This window comes from Xiphophorus hellerii, chromosome 8, assembly GCF_003331165.1.
Source record: "Xiphophorus hellerii strain 12219 chromosome 8, Xiphophorus_hellerii-4.1, whole genome shotgun sequence".
Classification (NCBI taxonomy): Eukaryota; Metazoa; Chordata; class Actinopteri; order Cyprinodontiformes; family Poeciliidae; genus Xiphophorus; species Xiphophorus hellerii.
This window is the reverse complement of record NC_045679.1, coordinates 27,765,695-27,783,809: the sequence shown is the minus strand read 5'-3', so window position 1 is coordinate 27,783,809 and position 18,115 is coordinate 27,765,695. Positions and strand designations below refer to the sequence as shown.

Sequence of the window (18,115 nt, the reverse complement as noted above, 5' to 3'; positions counted from 1 at the left end):
AGCCAATCAGAATGGGTCGGGTCGGGTCGACCTGCAGCTTACAGGTTCCAGCTTTAATGGACTGATGCTCTTCAGGCAGATTTGCCTCCATAAGCCTGTCTGACACGTCCTGAGTCCATCAGAATGGCCGCCTGCTACCTGACCCACTGCCTCTGAACCTGACCCACCGGCAGGTTGACGACCCGGCTGGACTGACTGGTCTCTTCTTCACTTCCTGTTGCTCTGGATGCTGGTCTGAACCACAGAAAGTCCAACTCCTCCACAAACAGCTCTGCTCCGATTGTCTCTCTCACATTTAGACCCCGTCTTGATTTCTGCAGACCTCATCTTCATCTGCAGACATGAAGACTGCCGACCAGGCGTTGGAGTCAGTCCGTCCCGCGTGAGGCACGCCGAGCTCTGACCCTCTGGATGAAGTCAAATGGAGAACGAGGGGCTGGTTTTACCAGGCTACCTCCGAGTGTGTTGTTCTTTCAGCAAATTACTTTTTTTTTTTTTGTCTTTACACTCCAGTTAACGATTACTTTATTACTAAATTAGTTGACCATTATTTCAATAATCGATTATTCCAATTAATCGTTTCAGCCTTACTTAAAAGAGCAAATTTTAGTGTTTGGGAAGAAATTGCCAAGCGCAAAAAAGGTAATTATGGCAGGGAAATTAAACTATGATACCCATCATTATTACACATGCAACTACAGGGTAGAAGCTCTGACTGCAGGTTCTACCAGAGCAGATAACCAGTTATTAAACCTGCTGGTATCAGCCGGTTCAACTCCCAGGCTCTCTCAAGTAATTCAAGTCTGCATTATTAGCAAGTTTACTGGAAAAGTAATACTAAATTTAGTTGGTGTTTGTTTATAGATGTTGGAAGAGAATGAATATCATAAATGTAATAGAATTTTCATTATTGTAAAATCATCTGTTCTTAATAACTCACCTGGTTAAATGAAGGTTAAGTAAAATGAAATAAAATGCATTATTATTTCATTTACATTTTATTAGGTTGTTGTGAAACTACTGACCAACTTAAGGTCGAACTGTGAGAATCTCTTCTGGCCCATTTCTAACCCCAGCCGGACTCAGACCGCACACCTCACCACTGTCTGGCTGCACAGCCCCTCACTTTCACCTGACTTCCTCATGCAGCAGCAGTTCCCCTCATGGCATCTCTTTACATTCTTCCCCTAGAAACATAAAGAGACGCCCCCACTCCTCTGGACCTGCTCGATACTTGCCAATGAAGCATTTTAAAGCATACGTGTCTTTAAAAGGACACTGTAGGAAAACGGAGCTAACTCAGGGACATCTGCACCGATAACTATGCCAGCAAGAAAACTACCCTGGACGGTGTCCGTCCAAATGAAGACCCCCACCCCTTTTACCGAAACGTTCACCCGGAAACGGGGGACGTGTCTCCGAGAAGAGCTGCCCGCGTCAGGTCACACATCTGCCGCTGCTGTCAAGTAGCAGGCGGCGGTGACCAGCGGGGGATCGCCGAGCAGGTGAGCTGCTGAGCGGCTGCTACCTCCGGCTCTCCTGTTAGCCCTTCCCTGTACCCCCCCACCGCCCCGCTCACTTCCTGCACCCGGAGAGAAGTTTACAGGAAGAAAAGTCGCCTACCTTTGATGGGCCGTTCAACGGTAGAGAGTTTGTTTTGGTCTTTGGTCGACATCCTCGCTGCCTGCTGGCCGCGGGCGGACACGGAGCTGAATCCGAACCAAACTTGACAGATTCCTCTCCAGCTAGCAGGCTAGCTGGGCTGGGCTAGCCGCGCTAGCAGCGGGGCGTCTCGGAGCGGCAGAGAGGACAGCGGCAGTCAGCTTCCAGGCCGAGCAGGACTCAACCCCGACGCGGATAGGAGGAAGGCGCTGACGGAGATAATGTCTCTGTCCAGCTAACTGTAGCAGTTCCCGAGCTCTGCGGTGCAGAAAAGCCGAGCCGCTGTCACCGTGTGTGTGTCGGATGAAGCGGCCCGGGGGAGCAGCACCGATCTCTGGCTCCAGCAACACGGCGCCGCGCCTCAGATCATATCCCGACTTTATCCTTTTATTCTCGGACCAGCTGCATCTGTTACAGGCCGCTGCGCTTTGGTTTTTTTTTTATCGTGATCCGATGTGTCGTCCAGACCCTCTGTCGGATTACAATAATCTGCCGCAAGCGGATTTCCTATAACATGGCTCGACGCGGGGATCTGTGGGTAGTGTAGTATTAATGTGAAATTTAGGCGCCGCCTTCATACTGTAGTCGCTGAGGCCACTCCATGCAGCTGCCAGGGCCCAGACTCTCAGCTCTTTAGCTCAATGTTCCTCGCATAGTTCCAATAAAATGTCACGTATATATTCCTCTCAGTTAAATATATCACAGAAAAGTTCATTTATGTCACTGATTCAGTTCAAAAGGCGGATACCAAGGAATTGGTCATCTCTGCTGCTTGTGCATTTTTTTCTGCACCACTTTTTCTTTTCACAAAGCTTTCCGTTAACATGACTGAACAAAGCACTCTGTGAGTGAACAACCAGTTTCTTAATCAATCACCTTTAGTGGTTTTATGTCCTTGTGGAGGGTGTGGTCTAAAATTAATCACTCTGTAGTGAATCATATACGAGTTAAGTTTCCATTTTTAAAGTGTATTACTAAATGAAATCATCTTTTAAATGATATTCTAATTTATTGGGATGCTCGTAACATTTCAAAAAGCGGGACTTACAAATTAAAGCCTCAGAAATGCATATACTTAATAAAATTGATAGTATAAAATAAATGTATCTCAAAAAGAAAGTGGTCTGATTTCCTGAAAAGGACTTTATGTCACTGATTGGTCCACTTTTGGGTTAAAAATATTATTATGAAAGATGAATTTAAGAACAATGTTTTGATGTGCTAACAGTTTTTCATGCTGACAATTCACCTATGAGATTATATTTACAGTAATCAGATGTATGTTAATAAATTGCCCCCCAAAAAACTTTGTTTGTATATTTTTGCCCTGGATTACTTGGGGTGTGGAATTAAATTTTGGTATCGATCTGATACCAATTAAATACAGAGCCTGTATCGTCAATACTTCTACCGATACTTATTATTTAAATATGATATATTATCAGACTTTGGACCTTTAGGTGTTTTTGTAGTTTTTCCCTTAAAATATTTTGTTAAAACCAACAACAGTATTTAGATCAACTGTTTAGGTGTCGACAAAATGCTTTGATAGCACATTTATATGATAAACAGAACCAATACCTTATCCTGTGTGCACTGATTTATAAATAAACAAAGTGCAAAGGATTATCATTTGAAACCAAATCAAAGCTAAATCTTTTTTCAGGGTAGAATTGAGAAACTACAGCCCAAAAATCAAATAACATTTAAAGAGGGAGTCTGAAACTGAAGTTTATAATGTTGACTTATCAACATTATGGATATGCTGTTCTAATACAAACTGACTGACCATCTATTTATTTGGTCACAGCCTGATTATTAGAGAAGCTGAAGCTGATAAGGATTCCACAGGTTCCCTCTGACCATCCAATCAGAAGACTGACTGCTAAAAGAGGAGCACTGTGCCTAAAACGATCAAAACGTTCAGCTGGACTGAATGTGCTTCCTGGAAACCTAATAAAGCTTTGAAACATCAGAGTTTGTTTGTTGTTGTTTTTTTAAATTTTCGTCTGCTCTGCTGTAGTCTAATGTAACATGCAAACAAATATTAAAAGTACTGAAGCCACAGTACAGTGACTGAAACCTTCAGTGAAGTACTGCTGATCTAGTGTCTGCTGTGCCACATGGGTTTTACGAGCACAGAAAAGCAGAGTGGAGCAAGCCCGCCCCCGTGTGGACACCGACCAAACTACAATAGAAAAACAGAAATCTGAACTGACACACTGGAGCACAGCGGGCCGAATCAGGCCTCTACTAAGTATTTATGTGGCCCTCTGAAGAGTAGAGGGCCACATAAATAGAACTTTTAAGATAAAAGTTGTCTGCTTAAATATTATTCTATCAATCAAATTAAAGCAGATTTTTTTTATCTGCTTAAATAAGATAAAGCAGATAAATAATGTAAAATGAAATTTATTTTTAAGACGTACTTATGGAATGCAGAGACAGCTATTTATTAATATTCTAAGTTTGGTAAAGCTGCAATATGTAACCTTAAAAGAGTATGATTTCTACATATTTGTTAAAGCTGTCACCATGTTGTGACAGCACAATATGAGACAAGATAATCTGTGAAAAGATCCATCTCTTCCACTTCCTCCCTGAGCTGCTGTCTGAAGAAACGCAACGCTCCCGTTCAAAAACAACCAATCAGAGCCGGGAGGAGGGGCTTAGCTCTGTCACTCAAACTCAAAGTATCAGTATCCATACCAGTATTGGTAACATGACACTGACCCTGTATACTTGTAATAGGATTAGTACTAAAATATGAAGTACATTTCTAGCTGCAGCATCTTTGTCAAATACAGGCCAAGAAATGTAACCTGAATGTTTTTTATTCAAGATGAAATAAAGTGAAACAAGCCTCAGCTGTAAATGGTATAAAATCATTAATCGTCTTTAAAATTCTCCCTTAGTCCAGTAACCGATTTTCAAGGTGCTCTCTTGAAAAGTAGTCCAGTTGTGAACTAACCTGAGATCTATCAGGATAAATATGTAGACATTATCACATAAAAGTTTTTCCCAGCAGGAGAAATTGATTACAAACAGTGTGTGTTCTCAGAGCAGGACAATCCAGCAGCGCCTGGTGTGAGTGAACCTGCACAGCAGAAGATCATGTCCAGTCCCAGAATGTTCAGCAGCTTCACTCAGCTCCTTCAGACTAGCCAGCAGCAGTTAGCCAGGCTCGGCACTGGGCTCAGAACCAGGGTCGGTACCAGGCTCAGAACCAGGGTCGGTACCAGGCTCAGCTGCAGGCCGGCGCCCGTGCATCCATCATGACAAAGAACCCCAGGGAGTACGGAGGAAGCTTCAGGTGTTCTGCTGGAGGGAGTTGAGTGCCGTTGAGCTCAGGGAGAGTTTTATCATCCACCATCTTCAGCAGCTCTCCATTCAGCTGAACGGACCTGCAGGGAAAACAGAACACACTCATTGAGCAGTCAGGACAATGCAGGCAAGGGCGGTGAGAATCAAGCAGAGCTCCAATAGTCCGTAAAGAGCCAGACTGTCACGTTTACTGAAATTCTGCTCATAATAAGGTTGGTGCATCAGCCTCGGTAACTTTCTCTAGAACCCTCGAAGTTCATCTGGTCAGTTTGTCCCTTTCACCACTAGATGTCACCCTACTCCTGCTCATACCTTATTGCTACATGATCGCTACAGTTCACCATTAGATGGCGCTCTCTGTCAAACACAAAAGCCTTAGTTTTGCTGACATCAGCAATGTGGCTGAAAGCAGAGGTCCAGCTGCATCAGTCTGGTGTGTTTGTGTCCTTTGTAACTTCTGATGCTGACCTGACTGAACCGAAGTGTCCAGCAGGCAGTGGTCTGGAGAATTAATGACCCTTCCAAAAGCACACAGTGGTCCACAATGTCACTGTAATGTCAGGAACCCAGGAGAACAGAAGAACTCTGAATGCACCAGGGTAAGTGGTTAGGTTATATACTCCCTCCTGCCCCTAATTCTGTTCTCATTGCTTTTATATGCATCAGTGCACACACGCTGTAGGATTCACATCCACCCAGTCCCAACTGTTTCCACACAGACTGCCCTGGAAGTAGGATGGAGCGAGAGGTGGGTGCTGAAAAATGCCTCATCTTCTTCTGTCTTATAGTTCTTATTTCTGTTCTGGCTGCTTCATGTCAGTTCATTCAGATCATCAGGACAGGTGAAGTGGTGAAAGAGTTTATTCTAATCAGCAGACTGTTTCCTATAAGGAAGGGACATGTGAGCTGAAATCAGTCTCTCCATGTTAGCAGCGGTTGCTAATGACATACTGAACTCTAACGTCTCTCTATTCGATGTTCTGACCACGGCCAGGCAGAGGTGTGGAAAAGAGCAACAAAAGCAAAGGAGGTGGGTTAGCAGACCCAGCAAGTCTTCATTCCCTTCAGCTTCCACTTCATATTAAACATGCCTCAACTCTAGGTGTTATTGAGTTGCTTCTTAAAACACATTTGTACTCAATGCCTTTTAATACAGAGTGAGAGATTCATTTTTGGCCCTTTCTATGTTTCTGTTTCTCTCTTATGCTGGGTTTGTATTTTCTTTAATGTCGGAATTGCTGTGATTTGTTGTCTTTGCGTGCAGCACTTTGGCCAATGGCAGTTGTTCGTAAAGGTGCTATGTAAATGTAATTCGATTCAGTCAGAGATTAGTTCAGATATGATGCAACACAGACTGCTACTGGTGCACCCTTCTGCCCACAGCATCACCATCTACCACTATTTGAAGAACTTGGGTGAGATGACATTTACATTTCCTTTTAGAACGAAGTGTTTTTGAACTGAATTAAAGAAGGATCAAGAATGTAAATGGGGGAATTTTCATATAAATTTGACTATTTTGATAATAAATGCCTTGGACTTTATTTAACCATTTAGCACAGAAACATTCCAAACAAATAGCTTAAAATCTCAAAAAAGCCGCTGCCACAAGCATCTGGTCCATCACTGCCTACAAACGTTCCTCTTTCCTCTGGGAAAGTGTTCTGATTTAAACCGCTGTCAACGATTCACATGACAGGAAGCACCAGACAAAACTAAATTAAATCTTCCACGTGACTCGGTGGCTCTCAGTTAGGGGGAAAAAAGGCTGTATTGAGAGGAGAGAGACACCTGGACTGCAGTCCCTCCTCCCCCGGCTGGTTGGACTGGAGGACAAAAGCGTCCACTGTGCTGCTGGAGACGAGGGCAGGAAGTGAGATCCTCACTGGCTTCCTGCTCAGGTTCATCCATATCAGCACCACGGCTCCGCCGGGGTAACTGCACACACACAAAACACAGCATCTCACCTTGGGCTTTCACCAGATCTTTACACCAGCTTCACCACTTCGAACCGCCTTGAACTTCAAAACGCCGGCAAACATTTCCTTTGTCTCGACCTCTTGATAAGTTTGTTTCTCCGTGCTTCATGAACATGTTTGTCTCGTTTCTGTGAGTACCTCTTCCTGTTGGCGCAGTGCAGATAGAGCCTCACTCTTTTACTTCTGCTGGAATCAGAAACGAGCTGAAGCTTCAACACCTCCGGTCCGACGAGTCTCTTGTAGAGGAGCGACAGCCAATAATCCTGGAAGAAGAGTCAGCAATTCAGTCAGCTAGAGAAGCGTGATTCAGAAGGACGCCAGAAAATCAGAGAGAAAAGTATGGGCGAATAAAATCAAACCAAAATAAAGATTCCAGTTTGTTAAGATGTTAAATTGACCTTCACTCTGGGTTCCTTTATTTGTGTCTTTTAAAACCTCCTCTATGCAGGGTGGGACTAAACTCAGCAAAGATTGATCCTTGGTCCAGCATGAAGACCAGAAGAAAGCGAAATTAGACAGTCAAGCCTTCAGATTTATTCCTGCCCTTACTTTTGTGTATATGCTATTGCCTAACAACTATGGTGGCAGAACGTGTTTTTTGTATTAGAGGATACTGGGGATGAAAGCAACACCATCAGTTCCACCATTTAATGACAGAAGTCATGATATTCTTTCATTATTTAGCCATTCCCTCCTCCGCCCCACAGGGCTGAAAGTTGGTGTGTTCCAACAGGATCGTTTCCACATTAAATGAAAATGGCTAAAGTTACTCCGATAGTCAACAGGAACCCAGATCAGATTCCCAGCTGAGCAGGGAGTCTCTGGCAGCATGGCTTCATCCGGACCCGGATCCGCGACATGGTTCAGGATGACACGATGGTCCTGGTGTTTCCGCCGGACATCAGCATTCTTCATATATATCATTCCATGCATGCTCTTATATTCCTATATCAACAACTTCTAGATCTATTTTTCACTCAGTAACGTTTTTATTATTTTGACATCAACTCACTGAGTCACCTTGTAAAGACACGCAGTGGATTGAAACGATGGTGATCACCATGAACTCAGTTTTCGGAAGTGCAGAACCGTCTTACCGGGAGGGGATCCAGGTCGTCATCGATCATGTGGTAGCTCCCGGCGCCGACCAGCACCTGCCTCATCACCACATCCAGGCCCAGCCTCGCTCCCAGGCCCAACTTATCCAGCCACCTGCACACACCACAAATCTGATTAGTGAAAATATCAAGTGAAAATATTCAGCTCTAAATGTGAGCTTAGCACAGGCCCTCATGTCAGCATGAGCTGCTATCGAGCTAACATTCTTGCAATTAACTTTGTATTTAATCTTCTCTTTCTCCTTCTTTGTTTGTTGAATGATTTTCTTCACTTTTCTCAGGTTGTTTTAGATTTAGTCAAAGGCTTTCAGTAGTAAAATATGAGGTGTATTAATAAAAGGTTTCTGGGTTGTTTTGGATTAAACTTCAGCACTGATCTGTTAAGTTATCATTTTATGAGACCATTTTATGACAGCAGTCAGCTGCTCTCCTTCCCCATTTGGATCCAAAATCCATTGCACCATAAAACCATAACATCACACAGCTGCTGATAAACTGTGCAGACTTTTCAGTTATGCCTTGTGAAGTGAACGTCGTCACACCAGTCGAACATTACAACCATCATCATTAAAGATAGATTCAGAAACTCATTATCTTGTTCCAATTAGTCCTGTTTGTCAGATTAAAAGTAACTTTTAAGACTAACAACCAGGTATAAGTGGGAATTAAATACACTTTCTGTGTTAAAAATGTTTTTTTATTGGTCTGATGTAATATTATGATTTCAAATGTCATGTTTTCATTAACAGAATGTTATCATAATTAACAGAAATAAAGGCTTGAAAACATCCATCTGTGTGGAATTAATCCATAAAATAGGTTTCACTTATTGAGCTACTGAGTGAAACGAACTTTTCAGTATTCTAATTAACTGAATGATGGTAAACGGTAATGTGATGTAATAAACATGGAGTTGATGATGTCATCAACAAACCCACTGTCATCTGGTCAAAGCAGTGGAACCGTGAGGATCAAGTTCATTTAACACAATTCAGCCTGTGAGAAACTCCAGAGGTCAAAGGTGAATGCCTCAACAGTCACCTGATGGACTGTGTGTCTAATCAGGAGCACCACAGGGCACTGTTCTCTCACCATTCCTTTTCACTTTCTACTCTTCAGACTTCCAGCACAAGTCGGACTCAGCAGAGTATTTCTGGTTCTGATGAGCATCTGCTTTCTTTTCCAGCCCTCAGAATTACAGCCTGAACACATCGTACAGCTTCAGCTGATCCTCAACATGAGCCTGTCTCAGCAGCAGTGATCACTGAATGAATCAGACTTTATTTCCTAAATAGTTCTGGACTCACATGAATCCAGAGACGAAGGTGTCCGACAGTCCCCGCGCGCCGCCTCCGTAAGCCGAGCTCGTCTCTCCGAGCCACACCGGTTTCCCCGGAGACTCCTGCTGTACTCTCTGAGCCACACAAGGAACAAACAATGAAACATCTTTGTCATCAAACCCTCAGCCACCCAGCTGCTGCAGCCTGACACTGTTACCTCCAGAACTTCATTGGTTTTCAAAGCCAGGGTGTCCAGAACGTCAGGATCTAAAAAATCCTCTAGTGAAGTGTCTCTGCCGTTCACATAGTAACTAGGAGACAGAGGACAGGACAGGACAGCGTGACGGAACCACCATGTGACAGCAGCCATCGCTTCAGGGATGATTTCATATCTAATCAATGATTGGCTGAGCTCAGGGTGTGAAACCACAGAGGGATCAGAATCCATCAGCAGCTGCAGCAGTTCCAGCAGCACTGACTGTCCAAAAACCCTGATGTGACTACAGATTTGTTTGGACAGAGCTTCTGCAGTGATGCTGCAGCTGATGTTTTTGTGCTGCTGAAGAATATGGTCGGCATGGCAACAGTCAACTCACTGGTGCCAGGTACAGGCGTTGATGGCCTTGGCTCCACTCTGCAGGAAGCTGCAGCAGAAACACGGGGAGGAAACAGTTAGTGAATTTATAAAGTTAAACTAAAGCAGAGTGGGGATCCACTGACGTCTTCTTCAGTCCAGTCATGAAGCAGTCAGCAGGTTAGACTCTACAAACATCACAGCTCCCTGCAAACTCACTCACTGTTTACATTCCTGCTGGCATTTGCTCAACCATTTGCAGTTTTGCTCATTTTTAACATCATTTCTGCATCAGTTTTTCTGTTTTTGATGTTCACACATTATGAACATTTTTAAGAGTCATCCTACTCAGATGCACATCTCTTGGATTGTGAGTACAATATTTCTATTCTAATAACTGGGCAGTATTTTTATGTTAGACTCTTGTATAATATATTATTATTACTGTTGTTATTGTTCATCTTGTTTTTTATATGTATATGTTTAAGCACTTATTTGAAACTTTTTTGTGTAAACTTGCATGTCTTCATCCTGCTGTTACATCTGAATTTCCCCTCTGAAGTTCAATAAAAGGATTTTTGTAGATGTTCTCCTTATTATTCATAAGAAAATAAAAATGTTCATAGAGAAAACAGAAGCATTATAGTTCCATTTGTGATGCAGATCCACGTCCGGTGCAGACCTCTCCAGCAGATCCGCCCTGCGGTCCCGCGGCTGGCCCACATCGGGTCCGAACAGCCCGGCGTCCCGGTAGAGTTTGAACTCTGACATCATCTTTCTGAGACGGGTGAAATCGACTCCCAGCTGATTTCCATCCACACGGATCCCAGCCTTCTTCTCAAAGCTGTTTGGCTCTGCAGACACACAGAACACTGTCAGTATGAGACTCTGACCACAAGGAGACACGGAAGTGAAACTCAGACGTCACATAAGAAACCACAGAGTTTCAGTATTACTTCAGATTCGCTGCAATTATCTGTAAAAAGGGAAGAGAGAAATAAGAAGCTCATCTGATAATCGGCTTAAAAATCCTGACTCCCATAAAGCTCAATGTTCACTGCTGAATTTGGATCATGATAAAACCACACAGACTCATCTCCTCTCTACAACAAAGGAACAATCTTCAGAAGTCCATCCAGCTTTCTGTTTGTTACAAACAGACTTTGTTTTCTAAAGGAACTTGAAACTTGGAGCTGCAGACATTTCTCTCTGTCCTTAGAGATGAACTGACAGCAGCAACATTACAACCACAAACTTCCACTTTCATCCCAAACTCAAGTTTTTCTCTGCTGCTTTGGAAAGAGAAAAATGTAAAGTTTAAACTCTGACTCTGTCCAAAGTTTAAACTCTGACATCATGTTTCTGAGATGGATGAACTCGACTCCCAGCTGCTTTCCATCCACACGGGTGTGTGTTGTCACATCAACAGTCGTCTACCAACAGAGTAAAAATATTTTTACCAGTGAGTACTGAGAAGTAGATGTGCAGGTTCTGGCTAGTCTGAAGGAGCTCAGTGAGAGAGGCGGAGGAGGGGCTGCTCTGTGGGGTCTGCAGCATCAGGGTGGAGCTGTATGGAAAAGACGGCGCTCAGTGACAGCAGACGTTTCTGCAAACCAAATGGTTGCCATGGGAAATTAAAGGATTCCTCAAACGTGTACGAAGGAATCAACGCAACACTCCAGGTATGTTCATGATGAGGGAATAAAATGATAATATGATGTAAAGTAAAAAGAAAAGTGGATTTTACACAATACTGCTCCTTTAATATTTGTGGAAACATTAAAAAAGCCAGTAGTTCTCATGGTTTTGTGTTAGATCCAAAGAGCTGCGGGTGTCGGATCCCTGACCTGAGCACTGCTGAAGGCAGCTGGGTGCACTGGATTTTATTTATGGGTATCAGATTAAAGGGAGTTAAATACAATTGCAGATTACACTTTTTATTTTAAAACAATTTTTAAACAGATACAAACCCTTGCATGTAGTACTTTGTGCTGGGATATTGCATAAAATCCTGATAAACTTCTTTTACATTTTGTGATTGTAAGATTACAAAATGTTTCAGCGGTGAATGTTTTTGCAAGGCGCCATGTTCTGAACAAGATACGTTTCCTGATAAAGACGCCCTCCTGTTCCTTCCTCAGCCCTCTCAGCAGAGCGAAGACGAGACAATAACTTCCTGGTTCTTAACACACCACAGATGGAGACGTTAATTAATCACTGACTGAGTTTCATCTCAGTGAGCAGGTTAAGGCTACATGGATGTCACCACGGTGTTTGAATCTGTCAATGTCTCCTTCCCTTGTGAGTTAGACTTAGTTAGCAGCACCTGACTAGCTGAGCAGTTCATGCCACTGCCTGAAGCCCACCCTGCTCCCTCAGTGTACCACTGAGGCCGGTGTCTGAGTCAGAACTGTGAGAGCGGATGCTAACCATTTCCCAGCTCCCAGGACATCTTGTATTGTTTGGAGTCGCAGTAGCCGAGCAGAGAGCGGGCGTTGCTGCTGTTCCAGCTGTTGTCTGCCGTCCGGAGCAGCGCGTTCAGGCCGAAGATGAGATCCAGGCCGCAGCAGCTGCTGAAGGAGTGCAGCAGGTCCACGGTGAGCTCTGACAGAGACAGACAGCCGTCAGGAGACACCCGCAGCTTCAGAAGACAGCCGGCCGGACATCCAGAACCTACCCGTGAAGTGGATCTGGTTGTACTGGTTCTGCTGCTCCTCCTTGGTGAGGACGAGCTGCTGCTGGGCCCAGTCCTGCTTCAGCCTCTGCTCCACCCACCAGGGCAGCCGGACACTGCTGCAGGGCTCACCTGAGGGGGCGAGAGCCACTCGTCACAGGACAAATTCTCCTGGCTAAAGGAGCCATCAGAATACAAACTGTTGAACACGGCATTTATTTCTGCAAATACGTTGCAGTCCTGTAAGCTGGAGGAGTCTGATACTGCATGGTATCAATACAATACCGAGTAAATACAGCGCCAGTATCATCAACCAATACCAATACTTATTTAAAAATAACATTTCAAGAGGAAAACTGTTATCAATCTGACAAGAGAAGTCAGTATCAATCTGAAAATTGATGAAGACGCCCTCCTGAAAATGATACCGGCTTGGTATTGATATTATCAATATTTCTGGATTGATCCGCCCATCTCCACTGTAAATAATGGTTTACATAGCGTGTGCAGTGTGTTTATTATGCAATCTGTCATAAATGAAAAAAAGCATCCATGATTTCCATTTATGTTTGTTTAGTAATGGCTGTAAAAAAAGGAATTTTGTAAAAATTAAAGCAAAGTGTATTTGCTTTAATTTTGAATCTGTTACAATTAAAGGGGCGGTAGTTTGCATTTTTAAGGCCCATAATGCCATTTTGTAGAAAAATCTGTTGATATAAAAATGCTGTTTCATATCAAATATGATTGAAAAGAATTTTACTTTCTGATTTATCGCCTTGAAATTGGGCCTCTGTCAGCGTTGCACTGAGAAGAAGCTCCTATAATGAGCTCAGCAGATCCACAGTTCCACCGGGTGTTTGCTAATTGCTGCTGGCTAGTCTGAAGGAGCTGAATGGGGGAGGGCTGCTCTGTGAGGGGGAAGCTTGGAAACTGCAACTCAGAGGAGGAGCTACTTCTCTGAGGCGCTGGGTCGGCATTTTGCACAACTGAATGGTTGCCATGGAGATTGAAGGGTTTCTCAAATATGCAAGAAAGAATCAAGGCAACACTCCAGGTATGTTGTTGAGCAGGGAATAACATTATAACATGACCTAAAGGTCAACAAAGTTGGTTTCACATAAAGATATGTTTAAGATATGTTGCTGCTAAGAAGAAGAAGAGACCTGGATCCAGCTGCTGGCTCCTCTGAGGACTGAACACCATGAAGTCCTGCTTGGTTCCCCCGAACCTCAGAAAGGCTGGACTCAGAGCCGTGGCCAGAGTCCGGATCCTCTGAGACCTGCAGAGGAAACAAGGCGGACAGAACTCAGCACAAACACTCAAACACAACCGCTGGTCCTCATGTAGCCTGCTGACTGTCTGCTCTGAACAACATGATGACATCATCATCATCATCATCACCTTTATTTTTATTATCAGCCTAGAGGAAGAAGCTTTGTCACTACTCTGCTACGTGTCTCATGGTGGTTCTGAAGAGCACAGGCTGACATGCAGAGGGGAAAATAAGTATTTGACACACCACTGATTTTTCAATTTTCCCTTCTTCCAAAGAACAGTGTCATCATAGGTACGCCTCAACTGTGAGGGACAGAATAATAAGAAATAATCCAGAAAAACAACATTTCATGATTCTCAAGCAGTCGGCAGAAAAGGTAACAGAGAAAGTAACTGATGTCATGAATGAACTGATAACTTTATCAGTCTGGGAAATGTTACAAACAGCTGGGATGAAGCAGTTATATATTCTATTTTACTGAGCTGTATTTAAAATAATAGTCTAGGACATGATTCAAGGCTTTTTATTTGTGTTTTATTAATTATGTTTTGGTTGTTTAATTTATGTTCTCTGGGTCTCGGCATATTCAGTTAATTTATTTGTTCATTACTGAGTTAAGGGTCAGTATTATGCAAAATCCTCTCTTTTTTTAGCTTTACATCATGTTACAATGTTATTCCCTTATAAAAATTGTTTTTAATTACAGCAGCTTCGTTCGCCAGAGCAAAAGTAAAATAACGCAGAAAAACAGAAGAACAACTTCTTACCACCTGAACTTTTCTTTTCTCTCTCTCTGTGTGCTTTACTCCACACGCACACCGTTGCCGTGGCAACTGATGCTGCATTTTTTTTACTTTAATTTTTTTTACTGAGCTGTAAAATGAGGTACACTCTAAGAAATAATTCTGCAAATGTACTGTAAAACACTGGTAGCTACAGAAGCCAGCATTTTACTGTAAATTTACAATATCTGCACCGTAATTTAATCTGACAGTAGATTACTGCTAAAGTAAATGCAGTACAGATACTGTAAAAAAAAAAAAAAGGTAAAATACTGGTTAATTTAGCTGCCAGTAAGTTACTGTAAATGTACATATTGAACACTGTAATTTTAAAAGTAGTTCACTGTTAAAATAAATATAGTAGTTAAACTAAACATACAGTAATGTACTGGTGTCTATAGCTGCCAGTATTTTACTGTAAGTTTAGTTTTCTACTCCATTTACTTTATCAGTAAGTAAATGGACCTTTTCTTTGTCTGAAAGAAAAGGTTGTGAAACATTGCATTGTACAGTCTTAGCTTTACAGTAGAGAGTGGTACTAAAACTGCTAAAATTGGTGCAGTTTTAAAATGCATTGTCATTACGTCACTTCACAGAAGAGGATGCAATAAAAATTCTTTTGGACCAAATTTTCATTTAAACACACTCTTATCCCACAAACCATATACATTTATGCAAAAAATAACAATAAAACACATGGCCAAGATTCAAGAAATCAGTTATTAAAAACTAAGCCTTTTATGCAGAGAGTTAGTCATGGTTGCAAAAACACTGGTACAAAAATGTAAGAATTACAGTAAAACTGGGTTTTACTGGTCCATTTTTGCAATCAAAGACTCAAAAAATACTGTTAAAGAAAATTATCACATGTCCATGGTTTTGGTATTATTAAAAACAAAAAAGAACAAAATAAAAAATTAAAAATTAAACACGGCAGCAGTAACACTTGAAAACCAGTAATAGTTAACTTAGGACAACACAACATGTGATTCTGTGGTAATTTACTTTACTGGCAGTTGTAATTTTTTATTCAGTATTCTACCAAATATCATAGCAGTATGTTTCTGCTAGAATTCTGCCGTAAATTTACTGACATTTCTAAGAGTGTACACTTACACAGTGCTAAAAGTTAATAGTAAAATATTGCATCCTTTTTGCAGGTGTGAAGGAAAAATTTAGTAACAATGTTTAAATAAATTTGAATGTACACTTTATGATGTTTCTATTAAAGGTTTGCACTCAGTTGCAGCTCAACAGGACATATGCTCTTCTGACCCTCCTCAAAGAAGTGAAGAACAGGGTGTTCAGCAGTTAGAAATGTGAGACATGGCTACGGTGATAAGCCTAGTTTGTAGAAGTTCAGTTACTACAGTAGTATCTGTTTAGCCATCAGCAGAGAGGCTTTTTGGATAAACGCCTAAAGTTGAGCTGTGAATGTGTGTACAACCCTGCTCAACTGGAACTTACAGATAAGTAACGTATAGATTTTTACCTGACACTTGAGCCACGGGGTGTGACTAAGTAATGTGTGATGTATCCTATGTAAATGAGGGGACGTTCAGCCCCAAGTCAGAATTCATCTGATTCTCACTGAGATGTGAGCTTTGTATGTTTTCTCCATTTGCAAATGTTAATTAAAGCTGTGTTTGTTCTCTTTTATAGCTGAAGGTTGGTGTCGAATTTTGTGCAACTTAACACAGGTATTAATACAAAGCAAAACGTCAATCACAAGAGTCATGTGACTATTGTCCGGATATAGGCCTATCATTAGTGAGAACACATGGCGCCCCTGGTGCCACTGACCCATGAACCGCCACATGTTTGCTTCACAACAGAAACACACAAGGGCTTAAACTCTAAATTACACTAATAAAAAAAACTAAATCATTTGTAACAATAAAGGAAGAATAAATTAATCAGGTCTTAAATGAACAGCTAGGGAAAAAAAGGAAATTGATCAGTAAAACAACTGCAGGAGTGAGTGAGGCTGGGATTTCAGTTCAAAGATGAAATGAAAGCTGTCAGTTCAGAGTCATTCTGCAGTTTGAGTCAGAATCAGAACCTCACAGAACAAACAGAACCTCACAGAACAAACAGAACCTCACAGAACAAACAGAACCTCACAGAACAATCAGAACCTTACAGATCAGAACAATCAGAACCTCATAGAACAATCAGAACCTAATAGAACAATCAGAACCTTACAGAACAATCAGAACCTCATAGAACAATCAGAACCTTACAGAACAATCAGAACCTCATAGAACAATCAGAACCTTACAGAACAATCAGAACCGTTCTTATTCTGGCTTTAACTTGAACTTCGGAGTCAGAATCTGAAGCAGCTTCCTTTTCAGCTCACATGGACTTAATGATTTGCAGAGTTTGTCTCTAACATCAGAACCTGTAACCGGATAAGAGGCTGTGTGTCTCTGATGCTGCTGCTGCGTTCATCGTCCTCTTTTAAACCAGACTGCGCGCAGCGGCGAAGATTAGCGAACAAAGCCTTGACTTTAGCAGCTCTATGGTGAATCTGACGCAGAGTTGTGCGGACTGAAAGTGTGAGCGGCTGCCTGCCTGCTTGGAGCGCTAACCCTCACCTCAACAGCAGCATGAACCTTTCCTCTGATGCCAGACTGGCGTCGATAGTGAAAGACAGAAAGCGGGGGTCCACCCGGCGAAGCACCGCCGACAGGCCCAGGTCCAGGTCCGGATCCTGGTACAGCGGGCTTCCATCGAAGAGCCGGTCCCCTCCGCTCCGATAGGAGAAGAAAGTTAGAAGGAGCAACAGAAAGTAGTTCATGTCTCCAACTGAGAGACACTTCCTGCTGCTCAGGTCGGAGACCCGGCTCTGCTGGCACCACCCAGCGGGGAGTCAGCCGTCAGCCCAGGCGGGACAGGAGAGGAGGGACAGACTTCTCTACGGAGGGACACTCACCTCCGGGTGTCTGTATGGGACATTAAAATGAACTGAAGCTCTTGCTTCTCTGCCCTGACAAGATCCACAGGTTAAAGGCTGGTTGCCTCACAATCATGTGTTTCAAACTCTCAATCTATTTTAGGTCTGGACTTTGACTAGGCCAGTTATAACACCAGATGTAATCCATTTCATTGTAACTCTGGCTGTTTGTTTTTGGGGTTGCTGTCTTGCTGAAAAATTAAGAGTTTTCCAGCCTCCAACAGGGTTTGTTTATGACATGTCTAGACAGACAGACAGACAGACAGACAGACAAATAGCAAAGACCAAAATCGCAAAATTGTCGCCCCCCCCAAAAATCACTTGTGGTGTAAAAAAGGCCATTATTTTAGGAAGGTGATCATATGTAATGTAACAGTACTGCACAATGCCAGTACAGTGGTAATTGAATAGGTGAGAGATAACAGAGGTAATAATAAGAAGAAATGTTGCAGATATTTCAACAGTTTATTGATGCTACATTAACAGG

General features: G+C 42.5%; 2 protein-coding genes across 4 annotated transcripts in view; both read right to left on the bottom strand.

Moving 5' to 3' along the window:
- The window catches only part of ppp3ccb (protein phosphatase 3, catalytic subunit, gamma isozyme, b), a 34,407-nt gene extending 32,219 nt beyond the window's left edge, over positions 1 to 2,188 (bottom strand). For 2 of the 3 annotated variants that reach the window (XM_032569534.1, XM_032569536.1), the window contains exon 1: positions 1,624 to 2,188. In XM_032569534.1, the coding sequence (XP_032425425.1) occupies positions 1,624 to 1,675 (52 nt within the window). In that variant the 5' untranslated portion in view covers positions 1,676 to 2,188. The remainder of the gene's footprint in view (positions 1 to 1,623) is intronic. The other variant, XM_032569533.1, reaches the window with a different exon arrangement.
- A 2,265-nt stretch (positions 2,189 to 4,453) lies between these two features.
- Positions 4,454 to 17,609, bottom strand: hpse (heparanase). The gene is made up of 12 exons (XM_032570733.1): positions 17,270 to 17,609; positions 13,775 to 13,890; positions 12,615 to 12,743; positions 12,368 to 12,541; positions 10,620 to 10,791; positions 9,960 to 10,007; positions 9,581 to 9,674; positions 9,391 to 9,497; positions 8,063 to 8,177; positions 7,104 to 7,228; positions 6,778 to 6,924; positions 4,454 to 5,066 (listed from the first exon to the last, which is right to left on the bottom strand). Exons 1-12 carry the CDS (start codon positions 17,470 to 17,472, stop codon positions 4,907 to 4,909), a joined length of 1,590 nt encoding a protein of 529 aa, XP_032426624.1. The 5' UTR covers positions 17,473 to 17,609; the 3' UTR covers positions 4,454 to 4,906.
- Positions 17,610 to 18,115: the final 506 nt, after the last annotated feature.

Bases quoted from the DNA above. Each gene is read 5' to 3' on its own strand.
- hpse (XM_032570733.1), bottom strand. From the start codon at position 17,472: ATGAACTACTTTCTGTTGCTCCTTCTAACTTTCTTCTCCTATCGGAGC. The intron at 12,744-13,774 runs GTCTCTTCTTCT...TCGCCCCCTCAG, and splicing joins GAGCCAGCAGCTGGATCCAG to GTGAGCCCTGCAGCAGTGTC. The intron at 5,067-6,777 runs GTGTCTCTCTCC...TTTTCCCTGCAG, and splicing joins GAGGAGGGACTGCAGTCCAG to GTCCGTTCAGCTGAATGGAG.